The sequence below is a fragment of the Neodiprion pinetum genome, chromosome 1 (assembly GCF_021155775.2).
Source record: "Neodiprion pinetum isolate iyNeoPine1 chromosome 1, iyNeoPine1.2, whole genome shotgun sequence".
NCBI classification, from domain to species: domain Eukaryota; kingdom Metazoa; phylum Arthropoda; class Insecta; order Hymenoptera; family Diprionidae; genus Neodiprion; species Neodiprion pinetum.
The window spans coordinates 32,457,659-32,481,397 of NC_060232.1; the positions used below are offsets into that span (position 1 = coordinate 32,457,659).

At 38.5% G+C, this 23,739-nt stretch overlaps 7 protein-coding genes across 12 annotated transcripts in view; 4 read left to right on the forward strand and 3 right to left on the reverse strand.

The window, feature by feature from the left end:
* The first annotated feature begins 165 nt into the window (after window positions 1-165).
* Window positions 166-3,520, forward strand: TyrRS (Tyrosyl-tRNA synthetase). 3 transcript variants are annotated; one of them, XM_046634803.2, is made up of 8 exons: window positions 166-246; window positions 982-1,383; window positions 1,596-1,858; window positions 1,943-2,158; window positions 2,257-2,451; window positions 2,542-2,806; window positions 2,897-3,038; window positions 3,117-3,520. In XM_046634803.2, the coding sequence occupies exons 2-8, from the start codon at window positions 1,007-1,009 to the stop codon at window positions 3,228-3,230; spliced, it is 1,572 nt and encodes a 523-aa protein (XP_046490759.1). In that variant the 5' UTR covers window positions 166-246; window positions 982-1,006; the 3' UTR covers window positions 3,231-3,520. The 3 variants fall into 3 exon arrangements, with proteins under 3 accessions (XP_046490759.1, XP_046490768.1, XP_046490752.1); XM_046634812.2 differs by lacking the exon at window positions 166-246 and adding an exon at window positions 265-456; XM_046634796.2 differs by lacking the exon at window positions 166-246 and adding an exon at window positions 605-876.
* A 102-nt stretch (window positions 3,521-3,622) lies between these two features.
* RpII18 (RNA polymerase II subunit RpII18) lies at window positions 3,623-4,649 on the reverse strand. The gene is made up of 3 exons (XM_046634867.2): window positions 4,410-4,649; window positions 4,024-4,176; window positions 3,623-3,933 (listed from the first exon to the last, which is right to left on the reverse strand). The coding sequence occupies exons 1-3, from the start codon at window positions 4,436-4,438 to the stop codon at window positions 3,723-3,725; spliced, it is 393 nt and encodes a 130-aa protein (XP_046490823.1). The 5' UTR covers window positions 4,439-4,649; the 3' UTR covers window positions 3,623-3,722.
* LOC124223143 (tax1-binding protein 3 homolog) lies at window positions 4,596-7,753 on the forward strand. The gene is made up of 3 exons (XM_046634878.2): window positions 4,596-4,834; window positions 5,356-5,484; window positions 5,798-7,753. The coding sequence occupies exons 1-3, from the start codon at window positions 4,778-4,780 to the stop codon at window positions 5,984-5,986; spliced, it is 375 nt and encodes a 124-aa protein (XP_046490834.1). The 5' UTR covers window positions 4,596-4,777; the 3' UTR covers window positions 5,987-7,753.
* Window positions 7,271-10,285, reverse strand: LOC124223098 (KIF-binding protein). The gene has a single exon (XM_046634782.2). The coding sequence runs from the start codon at window positions 10,162-10,164 to the stop codon at window positions 8,353-8,355; it is 1,812 nt and encodes a 603-aa protein (XP_046490738.1). The 5' UTR covers window positions 10,165-10,285; the 3' UTR covers window positions 7,271-8,352.
* A 17-nt stretch (window positions 10,286-10,302) lies between these two features.
* ND-13B (NADH dehydrogenase (ubiquinone) subunit ND-13B) lies at window positions 10,303-11,733 on the forward strand. The gene is made up of 3 exons (XM_046634890.2): window positions 10,303-10,439; window positions 11,030-11,191; window positions 11,380-11,733. The coding sequence occupies exons 1-3, from the start codon at window positions 10,419-10,421 to the stop codon at window positions 11,551-11,553; spliced, it is 357 nt and encodes a 118-aa protein (XP_046490846.1). The 5' UTR covers window positions 10,303-10,418; the 3' UTR covers window positions 11,554-11,733.
* Window positions 11,734-11,831: 98 nt separating this feature from the next.
* LOC124223121 (uncharacterized) lies at window positions 11,832-14,940 on the reverse strand. 2 transcript variants are annotated; one of them, XM_046634848.2, is made up of 5 exons: window positions 13,935-14,168; window positions 13,587-13,735; window positions 12,917-13,240; window positions 12,652-12,826; window positions 11,832-12,482 (listed from the first exon to the last, which is right to left on the reverse strand). In XM_046634848.2, the coding sequence occupies exons 2-5, from the start codon at window positions 13,602-13,604 to the stop codon at window positions 12,388-12,390; spliced, it is 612 nt and encodes a 203-aa protein (XP_046490804.1). In that variant the 5' UTR covers window positions 13,605-13,735; window positions 13,935-14,168; the 3' UTR covers window positions 11,832-12,387. The 2 variants fall into 2 exon arrangements, with proteins under 2 accessions (XP_046490804.1, XP_068993930.1); XM_069137829.1 differs by lacking the exons at window positions 13,587-13,735; window positions 13,935-14,168 and adding an exon at window positions 14,677-14,940.
* A 204-nt stretch (window positions 14,941-15,144) lies between these two features.
* Window positions 15,145-23,739, forward strand: part of LOC124223083 (uncharacterized) — a 50,360-nt gene continuing 41,765 nt past the window's right edge. For all 3 annotated transcript variants that reach the window (XR_006884200.2, XM_046634754.2, XM_046634764.2), the window contains exon 1: window positions 15,145-15,284. The gene's annotated coding sequence lies outside the window, so the exon portion shown is untranslated. The remainder of the gene's footprint in view (window positions 15,285-23,739) is intronic.

A 23,739-nucleotide genomic window follows, 5' to 3' on the forward strand; every position in this document is an offset into this window, starting at 1 on the left:
ATTTTTTCACAACGTAATTTCTACTTTGACTTATAAATGACTATAATGAAAAGCGTTGTGAAAAGCTTCCTACTTGATTATTATTTTTCATTTTAAATTTACCATTTTGCTCACTGAACACTCTCAAAGGTACGATTCAGGTCCGGCAGGGGGCGCAGCGGTCACTTTATGTGACTTAATACCGGTTTGAAGTTTCTGCTAATTACACGTGTAGATACCGTGAATACTGAGCTGGACGGTAAAGAGGTTAGTTGAGCTTGGTTTCCTTATTTCACATTTAAAAAATATCCCACCGGTATTTCGTCAGAAAATTATTCAAATGCCTTTCACATACGTTTGCTTATCATATTCGTGAGCGTAATTTAACGTTCATGCCGTCGCAACTGTAATATAATATGGTTAACGTTTCACATATTGTACGTTAGATTGTACGGCTTATTACAGTTTCCTAGTCAGGTGAGTAACACACACCTTTATTATGCTACACATACATTTGTGTGCATATTGCATCAGATCCGTACTTATTTGACAGCTCTGCACGTGCAGTTCGCGCACGCGCGAGTAATTGATAAATTTCTAGGAAGAAACGATGAATTTGGATTTTCCCATAGGATTCCCCCTCGTTAAGCTTTGCTCATTATATTAATCACTGCACGACAGTAGTCAGAAGGTATCTAACCCTGATACAGACTCCATATGGATTTTAGAGGCTGGCTATTTTATTCCTACTGTCAAAAAAAAAGGAAAGTTGCATAATAGATTTTTCTGTCCTACCTTAGGAATAAACTTGTAACACTGTTGCAATCATTAATTTTATATTCAATAATAGTCGCGATACCTCAATTTTATCCCTACGTATCCCATTTGGAAGTACTTGTAAGTATTTAAGATATAATTGTATCCTACCAGGCATTCCATATACTGAAAATTAAATACTTTTGCTTTCGTCTGGTTAACCAGTAACAAATACCTCTGTTTCAGAACTAGTTATTACCACTTCTTTGAAATGAGTGGATTGACGTGGGAAGAAAAGCATCACCTGATCACCAGGAATTTATCCGAATGGTTGGGTGATGAGAAGCTAAAAACAATCTTAAAGCAAAGAGACCTCAAGGTATATTGGGGCACTGCAACTACTGGCAGACCACATGTTGGATATTTTACACCCATGTCAAAGATTGCTGACTTTCTACGTGCTGGAGTTGAAGTTACAATATTATTTGCCGATCTGCATGCTTATCTCGACAATATGAAAGCTCCTTGGGATCTCCTAGCTTTGAGAGTTCAGTATTACGAAGCTGTGATCAAAGCCATGCTGAAATCCATCGGGGTTCCACTCGACAAGCTAAAGTTCGTCAAGGGATCTGATTATCAATTATCTAAGTAAGATATTTTTTATTTTATGACATAGGCATGATACTGAAAATGGAAATTGATGTGTATTCTTATTTTTGAAAGTGAATTCTATTGCAATTCTTTTCAACTGATGATATGTTGTTCTTAGTTACGTTTTCTCGTTATCACTCAAATACTCCAGTATCGGAAAAATAGTCATATGACATGATAATGAATGATGCATGCATGCATATTTGCAGAGAGTACACCTTGGATGTATATCGATTAAGCTCTCTGGTAACTGAGCATGATGCAAAGAAAGCTGGAGCTGAAGTTGTAAAGCAAGTTGCAAATGCATTGCTTTCTGGTTTGCTCTATCCTGGTTTGCAGGCATTAGATGAGGAGTACCTTAAGGTTGATGCACAATTTGGAGGTGTAGATCAACGCAAGATTTTTACTTTCTCTGAGAAATATCTTCCCATGCTCGGCTATGAAAAACGCGTACATCTGATGAATCCTATGAGTAAGGCTTGTGTAGTGTTTGTGTTTCTGAACTTCTTTTGTTTGGTAATTGAATATCCATATAGTTCGGATTCTATGTTCGCAGTTCCAGGATTGACTGGAGCTAAAATGTCATCATCCGAGGAAGATACAAAGATTGACCTCCTAGATAGTGCTGCAGCTGTAAAAAAGAAGCTCAAGAAAGCATTTTGTGAGCCTGGTAATATTACTGAGAATGGAATCCTTGCATTTTCAAAGCATGTTGTATTTCCACTGATGAAAGGTGGTGAAAAATATGTTGTTAAACGTAGTGAAGAATTTGGTAAGTAATTATTAACTTCAAATTTATACTCCGTTTCAATTGCATGTCTGTAGAATATTTTATACTAAGCATTATTGAAATGATTGTCAAATTTCCAGGAGGTGATATTGAATTTGACAAATATGAAGATCTCGAAACAGCATTTGCTGAACAAGTGATTCATCCTGGTGATTTGAAGGGCGCAGTTGAAATTTATGTCAATAGGCTTTTGGACCCAATTCGTAAAGAATTTGAGCAAGACCCTAAGCTAAAAGGGCTCAACAGTAAAGCATATCCTCCCCCACAGAAAGAGAGTAAGTAATTTGTGCTCGCTCATTTTACCAATCGCTTACTGTTAGAGTATTGGTTTTCATAGCTATAAAGAGCAAAGAATTATATTACAGAGCAAATCGAGGAAATTATACCATCTCGGCTTGATATCAGAGTGGGCAAGGTTGTTGAAGTGCAAAAGCACCCTGATGCTGATGCTTTGTATGTTGAGAAAATTGATTTGGGAGATTCGAGTGGTCCTCGTACCATTGTAAGCGGATTGGCAAATTATGTGCCCCTCAAAGAAATGCAGGACAGATTGGTCGTAGTCTTGGCTAATCTGAAGCCTGCAAATCTTAGAGGAATTCAGTCTCATGGAATGGTCTTATGCGCTTCTGTGTAAGTTCAAAAAATTCGAATACAGTCAAGTAAGCAATTGGGATCAATGATTTCTCAAAAATTCAATCTTTATCACGTTGTTGAAAACAGGGAGGAGCCTACGAAAAAAGTAGAGCCCCTACAACCACCATCTGACAGTGCTGCTGGAGATAAAGTTCTGGTGGAGGGTTATGAAAATGGGTCACCTGATGAAGTTTTAAACCCAAAGAAAAAAGTCTGGGACAAACTTCAGGTAATTATTTGTATCATTTTCATTTTACTGTACATCAAATTCCCATTCGATCTTTGCAATAATGGAATTATCTTTTAGGCTGATTTTGCTGTAAACGGTAGTGGAGAAGCTGCATGGAGTGGCAATCTGCTGTTGACAAAGAACGGGGGCAAGATTACGTCTAGTACCTTGAAAAATGTCCCCATCAAATAACGTATTCAGATGTAGCTTAGATTTTATGACCAGCATTCATCAATGAATTACCTCATGCGATAATCGGGCTCTGTTTTATTTTATACATATACTGCAACTGTACTCCATGGATTTCAGTATTACTCCATTTTGGCTGTATACTGTTCTAAAATGTAGATTTTTTTCTTGTCTGAATTGTTTCGTCACCAGCCGTGCTTTATTGTAAACAGCTTTTTTTTTATATATATCCATTTACATTTTAAAGAAATAATATATTTTTATTTCAAAATATAGTTCCTGAAACGCTATAATGACAGTCACCAATTATTAATGTGTGTTGGGAATACTCTCGATTGTAGATTTTAAGACAGGGAGGATAGAATAACTTAAGTGGTTGTAAATGAATTATTACGTTATTTTTCAACATTTTTATAAGAAAAGCGGTATAATATAAATGATTAACTTAAGAAATGTGAATTTCATCTGGAGTTGAACAGAAATTAAAAATGTGTTTTAGTGATCTATTATAATAAGTTCATCGATGCCCCAGTCTTCATAACTATTGTCAGGTAAGTAGCGGCGGATAACTATTGGAATTTTTCGCTGTTTCAATTCTTTCATGGCTATTTGGAGTGGGTCAGTTTCTCCCTCAAGTTCGACCATTACAGGGGCGCACATCGCTATTTGCAACGCTCGTGTTCCTAATACTCTTGCTCTTTCGTACCTGTTGAAAGAAAGTCCAGTTTTAAAAATAAACTTTCGACAAAGTTTAAACAGTACTAAATATTGCAAGTATGAGTAATATATTAATTACTTTGTCATATATCTGGTTGTGATTCTTTTTGACTTTTGAACACTGCCTTGAGTATCGCCTGCCGCTAAGAGTTCTATATTTTCACCATCTTCCTCTTGCTGCTCCAATTCGATGTTGTCATCATCGTCTACATCATCAAAGTCGTCTACCACTCTGTAACAAGTCAATAAATTGAGAAATAACTATAAAAATTTTTAGTAACAAAGGGCTCTGGGATTCCAAGTAACTCTGAGCAATTATCTTCTTGTCGAGTTAACGACGGGCGCGATGTTTGTGATACACGTGAAAACGTTCTGCAGCGAACATAACCTTTTGACATGTGCTTATTGATCTTAGGGAAAATCCATAAACACAAAGAGGCATAGTAATTCAAAAAGCATATTTACTCGTCTCCGTCGAACTCGTCGTCGGCCATCCTGACTACGAAAAAGAACAAGGCGTAAAGCTGTGTAAAAAAGAAACAAACGACACTCGATATTTAATTCCAAGCACGCACGACAGCGGATGTGATGGGATATTGGGGGCGTGACGTTTCGATGTTGGTAGCAATCAAAGGCGACACCACACGACCAAATTGGTTGGTATATCTGATTTCAGCGTTCGCGTCACTAGTTTGTACTTGGTTTGCGCTGTTGTCAGCAGACAGATCGAGAAGGAGACGGACTTACGGACGCGCTTCTAAGCAATTTACGGACGTATTCGCTTTGTTTATAATATTTTAGGTGACCGGTAAGATAAAAAAAAACCGCTCAAAATGTGTGCGAAAATGGCTTTTCAACACCAGGCGGGGACGGCGATGGAGTGCCTGAGCGTGAGTATCGAGTCTTCCAACTTGCCTGTCGTATAATCAGGATGTTTTTTGCACATTCAAAACACTTCCTGTTTTAAAAAAATATTCATACGACCGCGAGTCCGTCTTACTTATTCTGCTAAATTTCGAACGCGCCCAATGCTGTCTCTATTCGAAATTAAAGTAAAGTAAATATCGGATTGTTCATGATTTTGGGCTCTAAGGCACTTTGAGGTGTGTCTAGAACTGACCGGTTGAGTTCTGTTGACAGCTCATCGCCCACAGTTAATTGCTTCTAAGGACAAGCATGTAGCCTATCGGTTATCACCAAACGGAATTTTTTTTAATGCTATGCACTTAGCTTCTCAGTACTTGATAACTGCTGATATCAGTAGCTGAACTTACCGGTATTATAAACACTTGTACATTTCTGCTGTTCACTTTACACCAGAGAATAACATTCTATACCTTTTTTCGTAACAAGAATAAACTCCTCAAACCAACTTGTACGTATCTAATAAATATTCCATTCTCCATTCCAGATCCCTATCACGCTTCACAAAGAAGCAGAAATTGATGCCAACGGAGAAGAGGTGATGAAATGTGGATTGAAAATAGGTGGAGGTATCGATCAGGATTTTAGAAAAAGTCCACAAGGCTACACGGACAATGTATGATAATTTACCCACCTTATCTACCTTAGTCTATTGTCTTATAAATTACAACTCGGCATATTTTAAACATGACAAACTTTTATCGTGATGTATGTGCAGTCATCAATTGAATTTTAATCCCTGGTGTCAGAACAAAATGCAAATGCAGTTCATTGTTATCCTTCAGCTAATTATCAGTCTGACTACTTGGAACTGATTATCTGAGTCTTCATACGCCCTTAGTTTTCTCAGTTTCTGAATTATCTGGAGTTTGAACGTATTTGTTATACTTATTCTTCATTTATTTCACTATCGAATAAATTTTTACCAGGGGATCTATGTAACGGAAGTCCACGAAGGTTCGCCAGCAGCAAAGTCAGGATTAAGAATGCATGATAAAATCCTCCAGTGTAACGGTTACGATTTTACAATGGTAACCCATAAAAAGGCTGTTGGATACATTAGAAAGCATCCTGTACTAAATTTACTTGTGGCACGAAAAGGGGTCACCAGCACCTAAAGTGTGCTAGCGTAATGATTATTGATTAAAATTAACTACCTGTTCAAGAGATTGATATTTTATTTTGTTCAATAAGGTGTTAGCAATGCCAATTTGCATCGAGGATGTAGCGTTGAGAGGAAGAATTATCTCGAATAGAATTAAAGACTTTACAGCTCAGTATTCACACTCTACAGACAATCTAAACATTCGGCAATCAATGATCGTAATCTGAGCAGCTATTAGATTTTAAACATGGTCATAATGGTTTATTATTTCTATTAAGCGAGGACTCAAGTGCGTAAGATTACTCGTCCCAGTTAAAGTATTCTCGAGCGTCTTTTTATTCAGAGCAATTTTTTAAAATTCATCGAAAGATTATTGTCCATCGAATCGCGGTTGATACAAAGCTGTACCTGCTGGCAAGGTCAATTTGAATAACTTTGTGAATTAGACGAGATTTTGTTTCTACTTAAGTTTTAAGATTTTATCATTAAATGAATATCGGATAGAATTAAAGCAAATACTTGGTATTGCTAACTTAAAACGTAAAGGATATACATATACACTAATTTTGAAGCAGGTGGCAAATGATACATAAACATCCTACCTCCCTTCGTGTCATACACATAACACCCAATTAGATACTAAGTAGGATAAGCAGGTTCGACGGGACCTTTGATTTAAATACATGTAGTTATCATACGTACCTGCTTGTAAAAATATTAGGATATATTATATGATTACTAGATTTTCGTTATTTATTATTGACATAACGACAATGCTATTGAAGTTAAAATACAGAGATAAAATTCATTGATATTGATTGATAAAATACCATTTGAGTCGCCCTGAAAGAAAATTTGAATGCATTACTACTGCAGTTGTTAGGAAAAAGTTTATATCTATTGTTTTGTAGTAGGATTTGCGGAAATTCCAGTTGCATGTGTTATGTTCACAACAACTTGGTTCGAAATCAATGTTAGGTTGAAATTGGGTACATACCACATTTAAATTTGTATATTGTATAATAAGAATTATGATTCTGGTTACTCAGTTCAGATATGATGTTTGTTTTACATCATATTACCAAAGAAACTTACCTGCTATAATTTTTATAAAAAACAATTTTCGTTCGACATCAAGTTGAAGGAAACAAAGTATTTTGAAACAGATACAAAACATTGAATATTGTGTATAATAATTCCAGTGTGGTACTTTAAATGAAGTTTTATGATTTTAACACAACATTATTAACAACGTTTTTGGTATTTCGTTTTTGTAATTATAATTTTTTGAAACAGGTTGGAAAAGATACGAGTTCCTAGTTCGACTTGATTTAACGATACGAAATAAATTTTGTATTAAGTTTCACTAAACAGCTCATGTCAAGAGTGAACGGTATAAAATTTAATTTTTCTGAAATCCCAAGCAAGTCATCTATTTTCAGATATAATCGAAGAACACATCTTAATTTTGCATATAAACAGGGCCTCTGCCGTTTACAAGGTCCAATAAAATTCAATCTACCGACCATTTTTCAATGATTGTTGAACCGATAATATTGTCAGCAATGATTTACCAAACGCTATAATTGAAAATATATTTGCGTCTAGTATATACAATTTCATAAATTATGTAAGAGACAACAAAATATCATCTCTTCTATAATTCTTATGTAAATTTCAATTTAAAACATTAGCATTTGTGATAAGCATTTATTGATTTCGCACAATCTTTGGTATTTACAAGGTTTATATATAAAATAAATATATGTGATAAATATAATTAACTGATAAATTACTTTATACTCATAAATAATTTTGTTTCAGTTTGTCAATCCACGTCAAAGAGAAAAAAGTATGTGCAGGTACATTAATAATACCCGAATAATTTAAAGATCGTAATACAAACATGCGTTTTTTTTTTTTTTTTTTTTTTGCAATACGCTTTGTTGGAGAAAGTTCCTTGATCAATGTAGAAGAAAAAATTCACTTTCGGAATGATAGGATTTTATTGCATTTTTTCATGTTGTATAGAGAGTACTGTACTGAAATAGCACAAAAGTAACGAAACCGTTAATTAATTCGATACTAGCACCATACGCTCAAACTGTAAGATGTAAACGCACAAAGCATGGTATTTTTATTTCAGTTTCAGAAATATAAGTACCGACTTTACTGCCTGTACCTATGTTCAGATTTACACAGTCAGATGAAGCCGTGAGATTAATGAGTTGTTAGGTACAGAGAGTAATATCAGTATTACGTAAAAAATATATAGTTTCAATAACTTATAATACAAACTTATTAAAATAATGTTTTGCAAAAAAAGCTGTATTAAGCAAGAAATGAATATGAATCTTTATTGCCTTAAAGACATCATATTTATACCAATTCTCTAGTTAATTTTTCTATTTTCAATGGTAAAAGATTAACAAAGTCTTTGCAGACACTCAATTCCACGCTCATCAATTCTGCAGCTTTTTCATCCTTCTCACAGTAGCCAATCAGCGCTTTGTAGGCATTCAAACTATTTCGAAGATTTTCTAGCTGTGCATGTTTGTCAGGTGTTATGATTTTATAATACAATCTTCCCAAAAAAAAGTAAGCAAATAAGGCGGGTCTAACTAAATCTTCGGAAAATTTGTCTGGGAAATTGTGAGTGGCTGGATCCACCAGAGAATCTAAAAAATTCTGAAAGTTTCCAATCGCACTCCTGGCCAGGTTATTGATTTTAGTTAGTGCCTGGGCGGTCGGTCTTTCGTTTGACGCTTGCAGACGTTCAAGCTTAATATCTAAAATATCGCAGTAAACTTCGCCCAGTTCGATCCATAGTTGCCTGCACACAGTTTGGTAATACTGTGGATTTAACTCTGTAACAATCTTTTCTAAGGCGTCGACCCGCCGCTTGTGCATTTTAGATTGGCGATCCTCATCCTCTTCAAAGAATGACAAGAATTTAAAGAGCTGCGAAACGTCTTGTATCACTTGCACGTGATCCGACGCATGACTCTCCAATGTGTAATACTTTTTTGCCTCATCAAGCCATTGTTGGGAGTTCAGAAATATCGTCCTGGCATCGTTGAAGTCCAAAGCATATTTGTCTGTCAGTTGATTTGCAATAGTTTCAATTTCTTTCTCTATCTTTGTGAATCTTAAATTCTCGATACATTCTTCAGTGACCCCCGAGTTCTCATCCAACTGCATCCTACTTATCTCCGAGCACATTTCGCTCGTTTCATCATCGGCATGATGCATCAGCCTTTCTTTGGATGTACTCAACAGCAGGATCCCATATTTTGCCCAGCACCTGGCGACGTCTGCGCTTCTATGTCTGAACGTTTCCCATTTTGCTGCCACCACTTCCTCCGTATCGTCCAAACTTCTCAACTCATCCTCGTACTTTTGCAGAATATATGAAGCTGCAGCCAAGTGATGTTTGGCCTGCCTAAACCCTCCCTTTTCCATAAAATACTGGGACAAAGTCGCAGCATTCAAGGCCCAGTCTACACAATCCAGATCTTCGTGGTTCAACTGACGTTTCAGAGTCATGTGGCAGTAAACTGCGGATTTGAGGTGATCCTTTAAGGTTCCATAGATTTGCGCCAAGTAGTAGAGAGTCAGAGTGTGGAGTCGTTCGACTATTTCCTCAGCGTCTGTGTCATCGTCATCATCCTTCAGATTGAACAATGCGGCCATAAGTACGGGTTTGGTACTATCGCTTTTTTCAATCGCAGTAAAATCCTTGTATATTTTTTCAGCTTTTTCTAAATATTTCTGGGATGTTTTTGGATTGTCTCGCTGGGCCCAGAGTATTCCCAGCTGATTCAGAGCACTAAGTATAACTAATATTGCCTCTGGTCTCAGTTCTCGGTCAATCAAAAGGTCCACGCAGTTGGTCAGCTGCTCTTCACCGGCTGCCAATTCCTCCGTGTCGACCGAAATTATCCCCATATTGAGCCAGATAACAGCAAGCATTGCTGTCACAATATTTCTGTCGTGTTCTGTTATATTGTCGTCTAATATTTTCACAAGTTTAATCTGCATTTCCTTGAGTATATCGGCTGCCGCATATTTACTTTTGTACGGCTCACTCTCCGGGTCCAATTTACTGTGCTCGTCCAGCAGCTTTCGAACCTTAACGTATTTCTCCTCGAGGTCCACTAGAATCTCCTTATTCACACTATCGAGCTCCATTTCAACGACACTTTCGGACAATATACTGAAGTGATTGAAATTCAAGCTGCAACGACGACTGATTTATTTGATCCGCGTTTGAGGTTAAGTACCGGTTTTCCTGTTTTCTTTTCGTCGTCTACGCGGTGCGCAGACCGTTTTGCGTTTTTCGTCTCAAGCAGACGCTGTGAGCAGACGATATAGTGCGACCCGTAGTCTCAATTAATCCTGAAAACTTGTGCAAAGTACCGAGGAATTCAGAATTTGCGTAAAATATGGCTGGGCTTTTGAAAAAGGTAAATGTCTAACATAGTTGAATTGTTGGTATTTCTTAGAAATAGGCTTGCAAATTTTTCTTTATGGCAAATAACGTCAGGTGTTACACAACATAACCTGTATATCATATTAATCACTTCTCGAATACGCGTTGAGAAACGGTATTTTTCAAGAATTGGAGCGTTTTAAACGTATTTTTTTATTGCTGCGCCAGTAACTATAAAGGTCATCGATCCTTTCGAGACTCACTTATGCAAAATTCACTACCAGTTAGACATTGTCTCTGGTGGATGGATGTAGTCAAAGAAAGGTAACTGCTCGTGGCTGCTTATATTTGATTGTGAGATATAATAAAATCGCTAACTGCTCAAGTTGTATTACCATGCTTCTGTTTTTTTAAATTGATAACTAAAGTACTTTGCAGAATATCACAGAAGTCCTACCATTGTTTGATGGAAGGATTCTTTACGACTAATTAACAACTATAAGGTTCATGACTGAGACATTTGATTCGTATGTTTATATTCCAAAAGAGCTGTGACTTTTTAAAGCCTTTTTAAGTATATTCAATGCTTTTTAAATGTTCAATATCAAGTATTCTCTTTTTTAGTCAACAAATTTAGCCAGGGTGCCCGTTGCCCCGAATCCACATCATACTTTGGGAGTGTTGTACAGTAAAATTCTTAGAGCCGTCGATAAAATGCCCAAGGATTATCCCTACAGAATCAATACGGAGAAAATTGTTAAGGAACGAGCTGCTCATGTGAAAAATGTAACTATTATTACACAGTTTATTTATTAATAGTTATTCTTGGAAGATTATTAAATTATAAACTGATCAAGAATGATGTCGCGTAAAGTCGAAAATCGTGATTTTCATCAAGGTTTATTGAAAAGATATGCTTGTTACCTTGGTAAGAAAAAAGATATTGACAAATTATAGGATTTAAATCGTTTCAGAATCTAAAAGTGCCAGACCTTGAAAAAGCCATAAACTGTGGCCAAGCTGAAGAATTAATCCTACAAGCTGAAAACGAATTACACTTGGCGAGAAAGTTCTTAGGTTGGAAGCCTTGGGAACCGTTGATCCAAGAAGCACCTGCTAACCAATGGACTTGGCCACCGCACAAATAATATGTGAATCGATTACGCATATTTAAAATGTTTATAATCATTGCATACGCAAAGTAGACAATATTAATTGTATATACGTCTGTCTCCGATTATAAAATAGCAGTTTTGGAAGAAATTACTTGTTCCTGAAAATAGATATCATTAAAGAAATGAAAATATGCATGGACTAATCAAATGAAACTATGTCATCTTAATTAACGTGCTTCTGCATTGAAAAACAGGTCAAGATTTTTATTTAAAATATTCAAGAGCAATATTTCTTCGTTTTTCTGACCAAATCACGTAATGACCTTCATATGTGCCAGAAAGGAAGATGTAATTAGTAACGGTCTAATTACGTCTCAAGTTAAGTTAGCATTAATGAAAAATTAAAAATCTGCAGATCTACCAAGACTTTGCAGCCAAAATCCCTGTGACGAATTTATTCACAAGCTTACATTTACACTTTAAATATTGAAATTTTATTATAGATAAAAAATAGTCTAAATAAACCGACGTGTTGGAGATTAACAGATTTGTAGTATTTCCGGATTTCCGGACCACAAAAAATTATAATAGCGACACCAGAAAGATATGTATAACATACTCTCTTTGTACTAATTTGAAACTCAAGCCATAGTTAAAGATCTGCTCTACGCTGTACAGTATCATCCATTAGTGCAACTAATATTTCTTGCGAAGTATTTGATGTCCCATCTGGATGTCGTTTATCAAAATTTCCTGACTGTCCCTATTTGGATTCTGATTGCGTAACCACATTTCTATGTTTGCATACTTCCCTAAATGTGAGACAAAAAATTGCCATAACAAACTAAGTTTCGATGCAACATTTATTTATTTACATACTTTAGAATTGCTTGCTCTGTTATTGTTATTCCAAGTCATTGTATTCTCTTCACTGATTTTTGAGCTGGAGGGCTCAGAAGTCTCTGTAAAAGATATTGACGATTAGAAATTACTTGAATATGTTCGTCATGGATTTTTTTACCCGTACAAAGCATTATTCGAGCTTAAACATCTGCATTACGAAGACTGCTTCTGGTAGAAGGAGTAAGGAACAGATAAACCAGTCCCAACAAATTACGGTATATAATTTACCTGGAATTGATTTCTCCTCGATGCTCCCAATAGTGACACAAAATTCTGCCCGACTTTTATGTAATGTTGTCGGTGACGCTAAATCGTCATCATTGAATTGAATTGTTTGCGGCTTGGATGTAAGCAAATAGTTCTGATCAGAACTTGCATGCCGGTCTGAAGTTGCATGAATCACCTATAAATCATTGAAGTTCAGTTTCAGACAATGTTTAACTAAACTATGCATATTCATGTCCCCGCGTGTAAAGGCATGTTGAAAACTAACTGTCAATTGGTTAAAATCTGCTGGTGAGATATTGCAGTTCAACAAATCATTACGAACATCTCGATTTTCAGCATGATTTTTCAAGTAAGTTTCAATGTTCTTGGGTGTGTGATTGACGGCCCAACTTAGCTTAGACAATTCTGGACGGTGGACATTCCAGAATGAATTTCTGTGCCTAATATTGGCCTCTTCTTGCGTATCTTCTGCGTTTTGTTCCTTCACGGAAATGGCAGCCAGTCCAGCATTCATCAGTTCCAAATCCACATGCAACTCTTCCCCGTCAAAGCAGGGCATTACGAAAGGGATTTTGTTGGATTCATTTAGCTAGTAAGAGGAGAGTTTAATGTTGTGGCTAAGTTTACAAAAACTATGTAAAATTCATTGCAATATTTGAATGCATTCGCAAATGAACCGGATACGATGTAAACTGAATTTTGAAATGAAAAAAGTACCGAAAATATACCAATAGTAGTTTGATAAGCCTTTTTTACGGAAGTGCGCAAAAAAAAAAAAAATTAATAATAATAACGATGAAAGTAATTTCTGCTTTGAGAAACTGGGAAGAGCCGCAGAAATTTATTTTGGTAATTAAAACGAAATTATTTGAGGCTAGCGATATATTTTGACCTGAAAACATGTAAAATCGTGATCTTCACGAAATTATACTTACTGTCATGGAGAGCGGCATAATGTGAAAGCATAATTTATAACATTATCGTAAATATTTTCGGTTGCACGAAGCGGTAGCAGCCATATTTCCAAAATTCGTTTTTTTTTTTCAATCCGAATTCAAAAACCGTACCCAACGAATGGAAATGCCTGTAATTCACCGCACGCTTGTTAGATCCACTCGATTCTTGAACCCTCGAATACTATGTCCTTTTTTTTTGATAGTTAATAACCAGATCGGCTTGAAGTGTGTTATACGATTTCTCGATTAGATCTATTGTTTCCAACACAAAATGCTTGGAAAGTGAGATTTTCGAAGCCTGTGGAGCGTGCATAAAATACCTCATACCTGAACAGTGCGGTAAAACAACGCTGGCGCAGGTGCTCAACTGAAATTCTCAATTTTACACACTAGGGCATTCTCGGGGCATGCCCACTTTTCAATAGCTTGACTTTACACACGGACACTAACTTAAGTTTGCATTGCCTTTGATCCACTTATTTCAAATTATTATATTACATTCGTTCGCTTCTCGAATCAATCTTTCCTTCACAGGTGTTTGAAACAGTAGCGAGTGTCACACGTGGGGATCGGCGATAGCTGACTCTTGTGACTACAACACTGGTCGGAAATCGCCCACTTTCCGCACTCGTAACACAACGAGCTATTTTTCTTACTCATATACATCCGTATTTCAATGAGATATCTGCTCGAATCCAATATGGCAAATATCGTAATTGTTATATAAATTGCTTTTTTCGTTTTCTCAATTTCGCACGTCTAATTTAATTCGCCTTTCTCATTACTTTTTTCGCGTTACCGTTACAGCATATGTACAATGTAGATACATACATACATACAATCGTTTGATCGAAGTGTTTTGTATACATATAATAAGCACGGCGTGTTATTAAGGAACCGAAGCCGCGGCACAAACAGCCGAGGAATCGGCGAAAGCTAGAGCAATTAATCGCGCTAGGTTTACTGCCTCCGTTCCTCGTCGTGATTCTTCTTCTTTCGCCCGTCCATTAAAATGCCTCCTGATAAGGCGTCCAGAGTGGGTAGAATAAAAAAATCTCTCGGAATTTACCGTAGAAGCCATAAGGATCGACGCTCGCGCGGACCTTTCCCCGGCATATTTTGATCCTCGTCGGTTGCCGCCTCGCTGCTGCTGCTGCTGCTGCTTACCGGGGGAAAAGGAGTTGTCGACTGCCGTCTTACGTCTAGGGCCGCACTTGCCGCTCAGGCTTTGAGCGTCACACACGTGTCGTCGCGCGTGCTTTATTTTCCTTCGTCGTCGAATGTAAACACAGATTCACGCGGCATTACACGCCCCTCGAGATAAACCCACGCTACGCGTTACCTCTGCGTAATATTACGCGAGGTGGTTTTTTTTTAATCACGATCCGGTTGTACTAGTCCGGGAGGTAATTACCGGGCGGTAAATTGGAACGACTGTTAATTGTGACCGGCGTGTCTGTGCGTCGAAACGCCCGTAGATCGACCTTTGAGTAAACGCGTCTGTTCCCAGACGGATGATTGCGTTGATATTTCATATTTAATACGCGGAAAAGTGTCGAAATTATTGAGGTGCGTCGAGTGGATCCTACAGGTGTGTTAAACCGTGGTGATTTGTATTGGATTGAACACAAGTCGCGTCGTCGCGGGATATATACATAAGTGTCTGCAATATAGCTGGTGAGCATTATGAGGTTAAATGAAAACTGTTCCATCCTTCTTTTCATTTCGTATGCTTGATATTTACCTTTTTTCATCATCATCGTCGTCGTCGTCGTCGTCGTCAACTATGCTACATGTTTAATGTTGTACGAGGTAAACCTCGTAACTCCCTGTTCCAATGCCAGTAAATTGTGGAAATTTATAGGCGATTAAGTATATGGTATATTATTATTTTTATTTACTTATTTCTTCTCTTCTACTTCTTTTTATTCTCTCCACCTTGAACTCCGGCGCGTTTTGAGGTGAAGTAGCGGTTAATTAATTTACTGAACGACGAGAAAACGATTTACGGCACATCTACATATGCGATACCTTAAATATCCGTAATAAACTAGCACACGCCGGTTTTTCGAGGCAAATGATTATGACGAAACCGGCGGCCGCAGGTGCCCGACTATTAATTACTCGCATATCCATCCATCCGTATTATACCTGCACGCCTCTGAATAGGCTTTGTGACTACGGCATCGTTAACAAGGTCTCACTCTCGTAGTTTTCGTTATTTCTTGAGATTTGGCATTGAGACGTTCGTTCAGCCCTCGTTGATCAGGTCGACCTGGTAGTACCTACAATACCAGATCACGTTTCCTCCAATATAATAGCTCTTCCACAAACCGACCCTGAGAATTTTGCAACAATTGAAAAGTTTCCCCCGCTGTATAGGATTTTATCGTAAAAACCTCCGCCTATAATCCGCATCATCGATTCGCTACGTTTATAAATCGCACACAGGCGGGTACACGGAACGCGGTTCAATCGAGGATTTCGTCTAACCTTTCGACCTTCGTTGAACAAAATTTAACACACGATCTCGAACAAGAGGAATCTTGATTACCTCTCTCCCTCTCTCTCTCTCTCTCTCTCTCTCTCTCTCTCTCTCTCTCTCTCTCTGTTTCCGGTTCCTTCTTCGCCACGCGTCTCCGTTATCTTTGATTAATCGTTCCGTCTCGCCGAATTGCGATTTCTCGACATTTCCGACACGATGTCAACTCCTTCAAGAATTTCTCTCGACTTTGAAATCGGTGCGCGTAAGGCCTGCAGCTACTCAACCGCGTTGCTCTCGCGTCTTATCCACGTATGGGATCGACTCGATTTCTCGACATCTTTTTGCGCCTTTTAGAGAAACCTCCGACGGTCGGTCTCCGTTCATTCGTGATCCATTCCGTTTGCTCGCCCGCGATCTCCGAGTATCTCCGAGCATCGGCCAAGTCGCTCCGTCTACGTTATTAGAAGTTTCCTCCCTAGGCCCGAGGACCAGTTTTTGACCGGTAAACCGTGCGATTCTAAACACTGATTTTAAAAACGCCGCGCGTGTCAAGTTGGGTGTAGAATTTCGCTTTTAGGACGAGAGTGAACAGGTGCGTTCGCGGTGCGGTTGACGATTCGTTTATTTTACAAAAATGAACACCGTCTGGAATTATCAACGGTCCTATACGAACTTTGTGTACATACGCACAAATCTCGAGAGAAAAAGCTTGCACAGATGTATTCGAGTTTTATCTGTACACACGGCTATAGTTTTCTTCTTATTCTACCCGCAAAACTAAATAACGCCGAGTAAAGTTTGAATAGTAAATCTATGGGGCAACGTTAATTTCGTCCTTTCCGTCTCTGCTGCAGCTCTCAGTTATTATACACGCATGCTCGTACGGTGTACCTATACGCACGCGTATCGGCCTGTATAATGCATATAGACGAAAGTCTGAACGTTTTTTCTACACAACTTCTCAAACAAGCCAAGAGACCCCGCGAGTTGTGTACACTCGGTTACGTCATACAATCGCTATAAGAAGAAGGAGTGTTTCGTGTTCCGGAATTTCTATTGTACCGCTTGTGTATTACAATACGTGTAACAGACTGCGACGAGAAGAAATTAGAATACAGCCTATTCGATCATGCATCGGATCGGAATCGATCGGAATTTCGAACGACGCGTCGGAAAATTTGTGTAATAATTAGGACGGTTCGTTAACGATGTAACAACAGCGGAGAATTCTTTATTCACCGTTTTCATGGCTGCCACACGTATCAACCTAAGACCTGTAATACGCAGGTATCTCCTTATTTTACTTGGAAAAATTTGTAGAAAAATATTCAGATTTGGAACTCAAAAATTTTTTTTACAACGTTCCAATTCATACAACAGATTTAGCGAATGAACGTTTTGTGTAATAAGTATAATGTAATTTTTAACGATTGACGTATGAATAAAAGACCAAAAAACAGGTATCCGCATGACAGAAAAATAACGTAACGTGGAGAAATGTGGAAATTATCGGTAACCCTGATCAGTTTTAACTTTGTCACTCGACTGTAAATTTCCTCATTTCTAACAATAAGCGAGCGGTTCCCGCGCGTTTCTGTTCGCGGCGGAATGTCCGATATTCCGTGAGCTACGCGCATCGACCATATAATACAGGTCCGTAATAATCAACACCTGTACTCGGCAGCTGTAAATAAAAGATCGAGTCTCCCGGCGTGTAAGAGAGGGTCTTCTTAGAGGTATGGTAATGCGCCATGACGCAGCCCCGTTAGGCACTTGTGGCATCTCGAATCGTGGATAGAGTTTTGTTTACTCGGCGCCTCGACGCCGAAAGAAGTACAAGGGCCCCCGATTATAACGTTGGTGGGCGAAAATTTCTCACCGTCCCGCCGCTCTTGACGATTCTCGTGCCTCTAACGGCTTTGTTTCACGGTCCTTCCTTCCCCATTCATGGCTAAAAGATCCGTTGGCTGAGAGAGCGAATGCCGCACGTCCAGAGTTTACAACCGATCTGTATCAGCGCGCGTAGGTACGATACGTGATATAAGTGTATTAACGCAGCTTTATCTCCACCGGGTGAAAAATCTTACACGCTTCTCACGACCGATCGATTTTCTTTAATTTTTTAGGCGGTACTGTTGAATCGTTTGTTAGAAACGCATCGGGCAAAACTGCGTTACAGAGAAGCTGCAAATCCGCTCGTGAAGCAACGTAACAGCTGCTTACCTCATCAAAATTTCTGGACATAATTGTTGACGCGTGATGTTTTTCATTCTCTTCCTTTTTATTCATGTAAAACCTGTACGCCTAGATGTAATAATTGTCAGTCGCTTTGGCATTGGAGTTGAATTAACGCGCTTTAAAAGATCCGGCAATGATCTATCGTGATGTGGAATTCCGCAGAAAATATTCAATATTTATGAGTTCGAGAAGCGTGAGTAGGCGTATTTTAACTAAGAGGATCGACGTCGTCGCGAAGATTAAATAAATCAACAGATGGTTCTTCGACGTCTTCGGGATCAAGAGATTCTCCGGTTTTTTTCGCGTGCTCGTTGTTGTTGCTGCTACGACCCGAACCTTGAAAATTTACCGTGCTGCTCATTGTCAGTAGCTATAGCTGGTATTAATATAGTCCTCCCTCGAAGCCTGACAAATTACTGCAGCAGGAGGGCCCGAGACGATCTTGAATTACATATTATATCCAAGGTGTCCTGCATGCAATACTCTGCAGGCTTCTTCTTCTTCTGATTATCATTATCATTATTATTATTATTATTATTGTTATTATTATTATTGTTGTTGTTGAAGGCTCGAACGTCTCACGTTCTCTCCTAAAAATATTAAAAAACCCGGCGGCCGTTGTCTCCTATTATTAATTATACCGAATAAATAATTTTCAGTGTCTAATTGTAAATTCATTCTTCGGCTTGAAATAAAATTTTTTTTGTCACAGATATTTCGGATCGTGCGTTCAGTGCTAGAAACGAGGCTGTAAGTTCGGTAGGAAATTGTTATACGTACGATAGCTCCAGTTTATGGTCAAAGAAATCCCAGCTGTTATAAGAGGCTGTTGACGCGCATTGCATGCGAGCGAGAGAAAAAAAATGAGAAATAATAAACTACACGCACATACAGATTGCGTCTGCCTGTGTAGCTGGTAGATACAGGCAATGTAACACATACACCTATGCCTCCGAGTACATGATGGATCTTTGCATACTCGGAGTATCGGAGGCATAACTCGCGGTATGTTAAACCATACCTACGCATAATCCTATAACTATTTAATATACGCGCGCGTTGGCACAAACAGTTTTCCAGCTGCAAATTCCTCATAAATTACGCATATACGAGTATACGTTATTACACACGCGAGATGCACGAACACGTTTGCACTACCGGTCAACTGGACGTCTGCAGCGGACTCTCCTTGGAGTGCAAATTGCAGAGAAAATTTACATGCATAAAGGTGCGGCACGGTATGCGTAACTACTATCGGAGGCACAATATACATATGCATACACACGCACGGTAATCCATCGATAATGATCGGTAGTTGAAATAGTTTCGATCACATAATAATAAATTTCAGACATTTTAAAACCGTGTGTATGCAGAATACGCGGCTAATGTAGAGTACACTGTACATACCTGTAATACGACATTCGTCATGCCTTTGCCTGTGTGTAGGTGCGATATGAAAATTCAATCGGTACGATAATTTTCGATTTGAATACTTGTACAATTCTCGTCTCCATAATACAAATATCTTCCCATGTTTATCGTAAGAAGGAGTAGCAAAAAAAAAGGGTAATAAAAATGCAACAAACAAATTCTCCGCCAAGTATTATTATTTATACATATACAGACATACATCGTCTAAACTACATTCCGCGGGTGATGATGATGCGGCATTGAAAGGAAATCGCGGCACGCGTCCCGGGGGTCGCTTACCAGATATCTATGAATTTGCATGTTCACACAGGGAGACATCAATTCGCCTTCATTTTCATTATATCCTCGACGTTTTCCACCAATGCGACCTTGTCCTCCTCAATTACTGTACCATTTGAGTCTCGTAATGAAAATTCTCTCCCAGTTGAGAAAAACCCTGTTTTTGGCTGTATTCTTTTTTCGATTTTATACATGGGTTTTAAAATCATATAAAATATTACGCGAGGGGCCATGTTTGTTGCTAATATAGAAACGATTGCGATGATTGTCAAATATTTTCAGAGGTTCATGTTTACAGGCACTCCTTCTCCTTGGAATGGAGGGCTCCGGTTTGGCTCATAATATTTTTCTATTTATTTGGAAGCAAATTAGGGGGCGAATGAAGAAAAAAGTTGTGTCACGAGGCAAAATGGGAAGTACTGCAGGCACAGGCGCCGTTGCAGTGACAGAACTCGTCTCCATATACATAGGTGCATATTGTACCTGCGTACTTTTGTATAGTAGGTATGTGCGATGTTCGGGCGTGTGTGGAGGCGCGAATATGTGTCAGGGAAAGTATAAACTAACCGCTGAGATTTGTATTAAGTATGTACCTGCCTCTATATTCAAGTCACATGCGGCGTGCAATATGCGTGGACTTTAAGTTTGTCCTTAGCTTTGACGAGTCCGTGGGATATGCATAAGGTAGACGTATAAGTTACTGCCTTTATGTATTATACATACAGGCATATAGGCTGTATGTGCATTCGTCGTATGGATGTAGAGAATGGTGTAATATGTCTCCACGCCTACCGCGCATCTTCAATTTTTAACGGAAGTGTATAATGCGCCTTTCCCTACATATTTTAAACGTATTTTGCTGTTAATTTTCTGTTTTATTCTTTTCTCATTTAGGCTATGTAAATAGAAAATTGGCCGGTAAAACGTCGAGTATTTCCTTCCTTCCTTCCTTCCTTATAACCTACTTTTCCTCTTTTTAAACGTACTTGAGTGCGTGAATGTGTAAATAAATTATCTCGATGACTACGGTGTATAACAAGTTTATGGTGATACGTGATATTTTCATAAATTATACAAGCATAACTGAACGAAATATACAGAAAAAGAATTCGGTATATATAAATCTCGCGTATGATATTACTGAAATTTCATATCATCTGATACAAAAATGGGAATATATCTGCTTATACATGTATAAAGTATACGTAGTAATTCTATATCCACAATGGATGGGCATATAATTACGATGCAGTACAAGTTTCTTTTTTGTTTATATACATACGTGCATGTACCTGCCACGGTTTTGTTCGATTACTGTGGACCGAGTTATGAGATTCGTTTCTCTGCGCGCGATTTCAAATACATAGTAATAATAGTTGGGTATAACATTAGTTCGAGCGTAACCGCCTAGTTCCATTAATTTTCAATTCATTCCAGACACTGCGGATTGCAGTCGGACCTTTTCGAGAATCTAGATTGAGGCTATATTCGATCATGCGTGTTGCCTTCGTCCAGACGGAGAATTTCCAATTTCTATACATGCATTATATACGTATGTATAACGCGTATACAGGTGTACACGTTTTATACAGCGATTCGTCGACGCAGCCGACGGAGAGAGATCTGTGTGGTCTTTTCAACTGTTGCAAATCGTTGAAACGTGCCGAGTCGTCGTTTTTTCGACGCGTCGTTGACATCGGAGTTGACTTTATAAATTTAATAGTGAAAAAATGAGTTAACGAACTCTGTCGTACTCTTATAACGTACAATAATTCGTCCCGACGATCCCCGGCTCTCTGTATAGCATCGTTTCCTCCATTACGCTCACACAAATATACACATACCACGTATCTGTATACGTATGTAAAATTAATGTATAAACTCGTCTTCGAAAGATCATCCGCGATGGGTAATTTGCGCTCTCGGTTCTGTTAGCGCAGGATGGGATGTATAAGAAGTGGTTTTTTCACACTCCGGGCTTGAATCTGATAGATGATTGCACGCGATTAACGTCAAGATCAGCGTCAAGTCGGTGCATGGGTGTAAGATACTTTACACACGCACGCACACAAACACACCTAAAAATAAAAATATAATCAGTGACGCAGTGCGTATAACAGGATATACGTGTGATTTATATTATCTTCGACGATTGATGTTACACTGCGAATACTTCCGACAAATCGTATCCAGGATCGTCTGTACGTACCTAACACGTGTCTGCACCGTGACCGGTATAATATACCTAGGTACATATTAATGCGGTGCTTCAGATTTCAGGATACGGCAGGCGGAATGGGATCTAGTCATTGTCCGTTTCGTTGCTCCAGCTTCTACGCTGTGATTATCCAAAGCAGGACTGGTCAAGGTACAGGGTCGTTTCTATAGAGTTCCGACGGTCTAAGCGATCCTAATGATCGCTGCACCGGTGGGTCATAAAATCTCTACGATTCCTCCTCAGCTAGGATTCCGTCGTTGCTCCGCACTGCGGTTTAATGACGCGTAATAACTTGACCGCCCCTCGGATGATATCCATGACGCGGATTTTGTGCTACAGGTATGCATACGTATATAATACTAGAATTTCGCCGATCCTGTATACCCCCGTGGAACGCGGTATATATCTGATATATTTTGCGCGCTGCGCTGCAGTTGCAATCCATGCGTGGATCGGGTCCTAATTTTTAACACGCCTTTTTTTGTCTTCTGCATTTCACATACGCGTGTAGCATAATCAACCGGATGTTGAAAACTCTTCGACCCGATTTTGCAACGTTAAATAAACGAGACTGCGAGGACTCCTCGTATAAACGGTGTGACATCGCCTTCGTAATTGCATTGCGTTATTGTACACATGCGTTGTACGTATATTATATACGTATGCATGTGTACATGGAATTTATGCGCTATTCGGTTCAACACGCGCAAACCTTTCGTCGGCCCTCTCGGCAGGTTGTGTTATGTATTTATACATCGTACATACGTCCGTATGTACACACTTAGGCACAGAGGTTCGACTTTCATTCATTCGTTTCATTCAGCCAACGCGCTGTTCTCCAGGCTTTCTTATTGCGTATTTATAACGCTGCACGTGCTGTTGTTATTTTATGACCGATGCATCGCTATTGTATTATTACATATGTCATATATATGTAACTTGAGAAGTTGACGTTGACGTTGACGAACGATGATTTATACTTCAGTTTCGCTAAAACTCAAACTCGAAATAGATATTGTTTTTAATATTAAACAACGTAACTTTCGCTTTCACATCAGTTATTAATACACCTTATGTTTGATACAACGACTGGCTTACTTCATGATTTTTATCCAGCTTTATTCGCGATAAAATCGCTATTGATTATTTTAACGACGTGAAAGTTATTTTCGAACATCGTGCCAGAAAATTTACAATTTTACACTACGGAGGGAAGGAAGTGAACCGATTTTAATCAAAAGTGCAAGGAAAAAGAGGGACACGTCAAGGTTCGTGGTAAGAAAATACCCATGTCACAATGTTTTTTACCAAATGATTTGCACTGTTTCTAGAATAAATTCTGCATTTTACCAAGTATACTTTACCGGAAAAAAAAAAAAAAAAAACTCTACATTTCCTGCAGTTTTGATTAAAATCTGCTCTTTTATTCCCTCCGTGTATCGCCTGAATTACAGACATATTATAATCTGGTAATTATT